Source organism: Vigna unguiculata, chromosome 10 (genome assembly GCF_004118075.2).
Source record: "Vigna unguiculata cultivar IT97K-499-35 chromosome 10, ASM411807v1, whole genome shotgun sequence".
NCBI classification, from domain to species: Eukaryota; Viridiplantae; Streptophyta; class Magnoliopsida; order Fabales; family Fabaceae; genus Vigna; species Vigna unguiculata.
The window spans coordinates 23,339,266-23,348,185 of NC_040288.1; the positions used below are offsets into that span (position 1 = coordinate 23,339,266).

Sequence of the window (8,920 nt, forward strand, 5' to 3'; positions counted from 1 at the left end):
ATAATGCGAAAGTATACATTTTAACTGAGAAAGTAGATAAAAGATTGGTACCCGTAGAACACTCAAAATCAATGAAGGACCAATCTTTCTAGAAAGAAGTGTGTGTGTGAGACAATATTACTTTCTTTCTGGTAGGTTATCCTTAACGTAATTATAATTTTTCGTCATAATAAAGTTGACTATTGGGTATCAATTTCATATCCTCACTAGTATCAGATCGTTCATTGAATACTTCAACCCATCACAGACCGTTCATCAGAAACTCAAAATTATGTATTATCCATAAAATAAATAATCATGTGCAATATAATTGATCATAACAAATAGTATAATTTATTGATTAATGTTATTCCACAATAATAACAAACTAGAGAATAATAATTTTATATAATAAATTTATAAAACACAATCGTCTCCTACTTGAATAACATTAATAAATTAATTATATCAATTGCAATATAAGCACAAAGGCTAATTAAGAAATATAAACATGAATCATAAAGATAATATCCGATAGGGATACATATCATATGCTTAGATTTCTTAAATAATGGATAATAAATAAAATAAAAACATACATAAAATATATATGATCCCAAAATGGTTCATACATTTTTATATGCTAGAAGAGATGTAATAAAAATGACGTCATTGATAAATTTACATCTCATGAAGACTATAATAATATAAATTGTAAATTTCAGACTCCTACTAACATAGTGCATCAAAAGACTTAACCATAACCATATGAGTTACATGATTTTGAAAAACTCCAATAGTTAAGTCTTTAGTTAGTGGATCTGCTAACATATTTACTATAGAAGTATGCCCAATTTGAGTTTCAAAATCCAGAACTTTCTCTTTAATAAACCAAAATTTTATATAAAAAATGTTTTGTGAAAGTAGAGCTTTTGTTGTTTTTAGAGAAATGCACAACAATAGTCTTATCACAATATATTACAAGTGGCCGAGAAATACTTTCAACAATTTGAAAGTCAAAAATCAAATTTTAAGCCACATAGCTTGATAAGAGCTTCATATGAAGCAACATACTGCCTCCATGGTAGAAGTAGCAGTAAGTGTTGTTTAACACTCTTCCAAAAAGTAGCTTCTCCTATAATCATTAAACCAAAGTTGTTAGTAGATTTTCAGTTGTCAGGGCAACTAGCAAAATCAGAATCAGATAACCAATGACCTAAAGTTTTCAGACTTCTTATAGGTCAACATGTTATCCTTGGTTTCTTGCAAATATCAAAATACCTTTTAACGACTTTCTAGTGACTCAAACTTGGGTCGCTTAAGTATCTCCCTAAAGCATTAATAACAAAACTAATATTGGGACGAATACAAACTTGGTCATACATTAAAGTAACAAAGCGAAAACATATGGAACTATTTTCATTTCAACTCTATCATTACTTATCATTTTGAGGACATTGAGATTTAGAGAGCTTGTTGCTTTTGAACAGGTGCTACATATGAGGAGCAAGAATGCCACATGACCTATCACAAAAAATCTTAATGTCTAGAACAAGAGAGGCGTCACCAAGGTCCATCATAAGTGGCTATTTAACATAAATTTTGTCTTAGTCTAAAGTTCAACACTGCTTCTAGCAAGAAGAATGTAACCAACATATAAAACAAGAATAACAAAATCTGAGCCATTTTCCTTGAAGCCAAAATAAGTGATCACTTGATCAAATTTCAAATATCATTGTGTAGAAACATTTCTCAGCCTATAAATAAACTTCTTCAACCTACAAACGAAATGCTCTTTGACTTATTTTAGCAAAAGTCATCAGGTTGAACCATATAGACTTCCTCATAGTATATTTCAACATCATCAGACCCACTATGTTTGAGTTTTCCCATTTCTTACAAGAAGTTATGTGGATAGTAGTGGACTTAGGAGTAAGAGATGGAGGCTCTTCCTCTCTTAAAGAAAACTCCATATTGGTAATTGCCATATACAAGTCCAAAGATTCTTTCTCGTCCTTAAAATTTGTCTCATTCAAAGTTTTGACCAAAGTCAATTGCATAGCCAAAGAAGCCAATATCAAAATGACAGAGAAACAACTAATATGCACAATTATTGTGGAATAAAATTTAATGTTTCTGATACATAGTCAAATATCCATGCCTATAATACCAAATTGCTCATCTATTATGATCTCACCTAAGGGTCCTGAATCATAATAAATAAGAAATATAATGAAGAAATAAAATATAATGCACAACTCATGTCATAAAGAAATCTAATATCGATAGGGTATAAGGAAAAATAATTGACATAAGATAAAATTCAAAGTACATTGTATCAAGAAATAAAATACATTAACAAGACATATCAACAATGCAGGGTTGACATCAATGTAACATAAAACTAATTATTGAGATAATTAAATTATCTCATTCATAAAAAAATTCATACAACTATATACACGATAGGTGAGTTCACAATCATATAAAATTATATTGCTTCTGCTTAACAAAATATTATAAAATTATATTATGCATGAACAACCCCTTAAATAACCATAAAAAATGTAAACATTTACATATAAGGGTAAAAAATTTAATAGGTAAAAAATTTAATTCAAATATAAACATGCTACCGGAAAGAACATAAAAAAAATAAATTTTATTTAGGAAATAATTAAAATGAATTATTTCATCCACACAATATTTCATACGAATATACCCACCATAGGTTAGATCACAATCCTATGAAATTATATTACCTCTTCATTGAGAAAGTAGATGAAAGATTGGTACTCGTAGAACACCCAAAATCAATGAAGGACCAATTTTTCCAGAAAGAAGTTTGTGTGACACGATACTGCTCTCTTCTTGGTAAGTTATCCCAAGACGTGACTATAGTTTTTCGTCATCACAAAGTTGACTAATGGGTATCAGTCTTATATCCTTACCAACAGGAACTAAGGACCTCTAATGTATAATCCATAAAATAAATAATCATGTGCAATATAATTGATACTAACAAATAATATAATTTATTGATTAATGTTAATCCATAATAATAACAAAATGAAGAATAATAATTTTATATAATAAAATTAGATAAAATACAACATGACTTAAATTTTCTGAAATACAACATACACTCTCATTTTATACTTAAAGAATGAGAAAAATAATTATTCATTTAAAAAAAATATATTTGAAACCTCCTTTAACAATTCATAACTTAAAAATACAAAATTTGTTTTTCCCCTTCTCAATATCTCAACAATGATATTTAATCCAAAGTACTGTGGAAAAATCTCTCAATTAAAAATCGAGACATATAAGGGTATTTGGCATCGGTTGAGTGCCACCCGAGACCAAACACCTAACGGCTAGTGGCATTTTTGAAAAATGCAGCCCCGTTTTTGGCTTCGGGTCTTTGGAACCGAAGCATATAACGACTTTTGGCACTGGTTTTGAGCGAACCAAAGCCTATAACTATGTTGTGCTTCAATTTTTTTTTTCTGAACCGAGGCATAAAAGTTGCCTGAAATTATAAAAATGTCACCGCACCATATATGCTTCGGTTCCTGGACAACCGAGACATATAAAGCGAGTTAAAATGTGAAATCTGCACCATTGGTTTAAACATTTGCATATCATGGTGACCAAGTCACCTTCACATCTAGATACTTTATGCTATCTTTTATGATATGGTATTATTACAATATAAAACTTTATTCCTTACTCGTTAAAGCTTGTTGACATTTTAAAGTCAAGTTCCCAGCTCCTCCTATCACACATGAAAGTTGAACCTATAAAAAAGAAAATTGATCAAAAAAAGACGTCATGAGACTTTTCTAAAACAAATTCTGATTAGGCAAACTTATTCTATTTTACACCAAGAACCCTAAGTGGGCTCTATACAAAAGGATGAACAAGTATTGCATAGATGTAAAGAGAAAAGTAGAGAAAGTAAAAAAAATGTATTCTAAAGAGTGAGATAATAATTTTTTCTGAAATAAAGTTTGCATAATTGTTTATTTATATGTTTTATGCTTAAATAACAAAATATACATACATTGTCTTAATTATAACACTTCTACTCTTAAACAATCAACTAGATCCTTACATAATTTAAATACAATTATTTTTTTTTTCTTTACACAATCCATAACTTTCTTACCATTGCTCCATTAAATTTTTATTTTTTTACGAATGATCATATAGAAAAAAATTAAAATATATAATTAATTAAGTAGAATACTTTTAAAATTACAATTTAAGTATAACTATTTCCTCTACACATAATCTGTTTAATAGTTCATTTTTCTACAATTTTTTCATTGACTTTTTATTTTTTAGTATCTCTTACATCAAACAAATTGGTGAAACAATTAAGTATGTCTTTTAAAATAAATATTTGATATAACTTCAATTACAATATTTAAATAATGAATCGAATTATTTTTAAAATTGTTTGAAAGTATGGAAACACAAACGTGAAAAACGCCTGTACTTTTGCTAAAATAAAATCATGCTAATGAAAGAATTTATATTATATACAGATAATATTTCTCTTATGTAAACGGTTAACAACATACATTTAAATTAACTTTTTATTACAGTTTGCATCATTAACAAAATATTAACACATAAACTAAAACAAATTTTAACTTTTTAATCTCTCTTAAGAAATATATTTTTCACGTCAATAACTATATTTGTAAACACAGTTACATGGATCCAATTTTCTAAAAGCCAACATTCTTTTCACTCTTTTTTTATTAAAAAATATGGGTTAAATATCTTTTCAGTCACTAAGCGAAATTGAAATTCATCTTTGTGTGAAACTTTGATATATTTTGGTCTTCAAATTTTAAAGATAAATAGATATAGTCTTCTAACTCAATTACTCAAAAACTTTTTGACGTTTTAAATGTATTTTGCAATAGACAATGAATCGAGAATAAACAATTCAAATGCTAGTATGAAACATATTTGATACGTCTACATAATTGGGTTAAAATGATGGTATTCGTTCATTGTTAAAGTTTGAAAATAAAAAGTATATCAAATTTTGAACAAAGATGAATATTAATTTTGTGTTAAAGTTCAGATACTAAAAACATAGTTAATTCTTAAAATAGACAATGAATCCCAAATAAACAATTTAAATACTAACATGAAACGCATTTAACATTTCTACATAATTGGGTTAAAGTGATGTTATTCGTTCATTGTTCAAGTTTGATAATAAAAAATGTATCAAATTTTGAACAAAGATGAATTTCAATTTTATATTAAAGTTCAGAGACTAAAAATATAGTTAACTCTTAAAATATATCAATGTACTTAAATTTTTTTAATCTATACAACTTAAAAATATATTTATTGAATTGAGAAAAATAAACATGACAAAAGATTAAATGATTTATCATGATTAGTTGCTTACTTGTTATTAATAGCTAATGCTGCCATCTTAGAGTTGTATAGGTTTGACCTCTCTTTGTTGCATATTCAAAATAGAGTTGAGAGAAGATCCGACAGAGAATTTTGTTAATAAGTTGCCAGTACCAAATCCTCCATTGCTTCCAAAACAAGAGTGGACCAAAAATCATTCCATGGCCAAAAATCAGTCCCAGTTCCACACTAAGAAAATTCCAATCAATGGTAGAAACTAAAGGTTTGATGTTGTTCTAACACCCCTGGCTCTCTGCCATCGAATTCATCAGTCAATGGAGGACCGTAGAGGCCATCATTTCCTTGAAAGGAAGAAGCTGGAAATGACTGAAGTTGGGTACCTGTTGGGATCTTTCCCACCAAATGATTGGAGGAGAGGTTCAGGAATGATAGGAAAGATAAACTTGCGAGCTCTGTGGGAATATTTCCTTCGAATGAGTTATTTGATAAGTCTAGGGACTCAAGCTCCTTCAGATTTCTAATTGACGGTGAAATTTGGCCAGAAAAAGCATTGTTTGACAAGTTCAGTGCATAGAGTTCCTTAAAGTCAAATAGCTGTTTTGGTATTTCTCCTTCAAAATTGTTGAATGAGAAGTCGATCGAAGTGAAAACACTTAAAATCTTAACCAGATCCCTCCGTTGCCCTTTCATTGTAACTGTCACTGAATCATAATATATTTTTCTGAATTCTCTCCCAACGACAGACTCATAATCGATATGTTTTACCATGTATGCAGATTGGTTTTCATGAGACATCGTTGCTTGCCACCTTGTGAAAAAGGATTGAGGTAGCTTGCCACTGAAATTGTTAATGGCTAGATCAAGTATTTGAAGAACGGGCCATGTGGCATTGGTGTTTGGACATCCAATGTGACCATATAAATTATTTTCTCGCAAGACTAAGACTTGGAGTGTGGATATGTTCTTCAGCAAGCACGGAAAGACATCCGTGATCTTGTTTTGTCCAAGGTCCAATACTCGTAATGATGTGCAATTAGAAAGGGATTTCGGAATCTTTCCATCAAATTTATTTTGATGGAGATCCAGAGTCCTTAGAGAACAGTCACCTGAAATCTTACCTGGGACAGCAGGACCCATGAGACTGTTCTTTCTAAGATTTAATACCTCAAGACTCCCACCAGTTTCGAATAAACACGAGGGAATTGTTCCAGAAATATTGTTATCGGAAAGATCAATCAGGCTAAGAAATAAAGCATTGCAGAGGGAATCAGGGATACTGCCTCTGAAAGTATTTCTTGAGAAATCCAAATACTCCGCATATGTAGGAATATAAGATATTTGCCCATGAAGTTCATTATCGTGAAGATCAAGAATACCCAAATAGGTAGAAAAATTACGCAAAGGTCCTTCCGAATGAGTCAACAAATTATGAGAAATATAAAGCTCTGCAAGATTCAGTTTCCAAATCCAGTTGGGTACTATTCCTTGGATGTGGTTATCAGAAAGATCTAGAAAGACCATTTCCGAGTGATTTCTCAAGAAACCAGGAAAACTTTTCAAGTTGCAGGATACCAACCGTAACTCTGTTATGCTGGGAAAGTAAGATGCGTCAGCATTTGTAAAATTCGCCTCGACTGATAAATTGTTGTATGAAAGATCTAATGTAGTTAAATTTCTGAACTTCGCAAGTTTATTCAGCTGCATTGTCCCATTTAACTTGTTTGAAGAAAGTTCGAGGACTGACAGTCCACTGAGTTGGTATATAGATGTTGGAAAAGGCCCTGATAGATTATTACTACTTAAATCGAGGGTGGTTAATTTGGAAGAAGACACACTTGTGAATTCGTCTAGTTGACCAAACCGATTATACGAAAGCACAATTGTTTGCAGGTGTGGAAGTGTAAAAAGGGATGAAGGAATGCTCCCACTAATCGAGTTAAAAAGTAGGTCGATGCTAACAAGATTGTTGAGTCCTTCAAAGTAAGAAGATGGAATTGAACCACTCAAACCATTATAAGAAAGGTCTAACACCGTAAGCTTATTGGCCATATTAAATGATGGTATTTGACCTGTGAAGTTGTTATATGACAAGACCAGGAAAGTGAGTTCTGTGAGGTTTGACAATGAATTGGGAATTGTTCCGTTAAATTGACAATAAGAAAAATCCAAATGAGATAAGTTCCTCATGTTACCAATAGAGCGTGGAAATGCTCCAGAGAAATTTGTGCCACTTACTATTAAAGTGTGAAGAGATCCTAGTGGGAAGTCCGGAAAAAAGCCTTGGAGATGGTCGTTCCAGGATACGTCAACAACTAACAATGTTCCAATGTTGAAGATCTTCTGCGGAAATGTTCCTGTCAACTTGCATTCAGAAAGACTTAAGATGGTCAGAAATTTAAAATTGGCAAATGTTTCTGGCACTGCAGATGATAAATTGTTCTCATCAAGAACAATCACAGATAGACTTTCATGTCTTGACAGAAAAGGATCCAGGGGTCCTGAGAGAATGCAGTGTGCCATGCGAACTTCTTGCAGGTCATGCATTGACATCAAAACGCTGGACCATTCATGTCCAGCAACTGATATATTTACACCATCCAAATACAGTTGCCTAATACTGCTGATATTTTGGACAAGCTTTCGTAGATCTGGGTTCTCAAGCTTCAGCCGAAAATTAGGAAAACAAGAGAGATCAAGAGTAACCAACCTTGTCATTTGAGAAATCTCTATTGGAATCTGACCCACAAAGCCCGCATATGACAAATTGAGATAAGTCAAATTTTCCAATCTATTGAATGCAGAGGGAATGACAGAGTAGAAATCATTTTCAGCCAAATTCAATTTTTGGAGATATTGAAGACTGAAAAGGCTGCTTGAATCGTCAATACCACCAGTGATTGATTCTCCACTGAGGTCAAGAGCAGTAACATGTCCCTTCTTGTCACAAGATACCCCTATCCATCTGCAGCAATCATTACTTGGATCCCATGACTTCAGTTTGGTGCTCCTTTGAAAGGTGAAAGTGAGGTTGTTCTTGAGTTGGAGCAGCAATGACCTCTGATCATCAGAACAAAGGCCAGAAACCGGAAAGAGGTTGTGACAGAGGCACAGCCAAAACAATGGCATCGCCAGAACTGGTGAGACTAGCACAGTTCTCATTGTAGTAGATTGTAACTATGATAACCGTAGAAAACTGAAATACAAATAGTTGTTCCCATTTCCAAAAACATATTTGTTATGTTTAAAAGCTCGCAACTTCATTCATGGGAAATTCTTTAGTCAATGGTGACTTTCACTAGGAACCCACCATCATACTCTTTAGGAAAATCCCAGTTGCGGGTTTTGAAGATTCACTCCATTCAATTAGGCCACATTTTCAATGCTATTAATTTCATTATTTTCTTACTCCGAACTTTTCCTAATACTAGTATTTTAAAAATTATAACATATTTATTTTATTAATTTGAATTCATAAATAATATATGCACGGGATTTTAAAAATTATAACATATTTATTTTATAAATTTGA

General features: G+C 31.5%; 1 protein-coding gene across 1 annotated transcript; it reads right to left on the minus strand.

Moving 5' to 3' along the window:
- Positions 1 to 3,392: 3,392 nt before the first annotated feature.
- On the minus strand, positions 3,393 to 8,681 carry LOC114166669 (receptor-like protein 32). The gene is made up of 2 exons (XM_028051430.1): positions 5,423 to 8,681; positions 3,393 to 3,782 (listed from the first exon to the last, which is right to left on the minus strand). Exon 1 carries the CDS (start codon positions 8,548 to 8,550, stop codon positions 5,635 to 5,637), a length of 2,916 nt encoding a protein of 971 aa, XP_027907231.1. The 5' UTR covers positions 8,551 to 8,681; the 3' UTR covers positions 3,393 to 3,782; positions 5,423 to 5,634.
- Between the last annotated feature and the right edge of the window lie 239 nt (positions 8,682 to 8,920).

Excerpts from the sequence above, each read along its gene's own strand:
- LOC114166669 (XM_028051430.1), bottom strand. The coding sequence starts at position 8,550 with ATGAGAACTGTGCTAGTCTCACCAGTTCTGGCGATGCCATTGTTTTGG.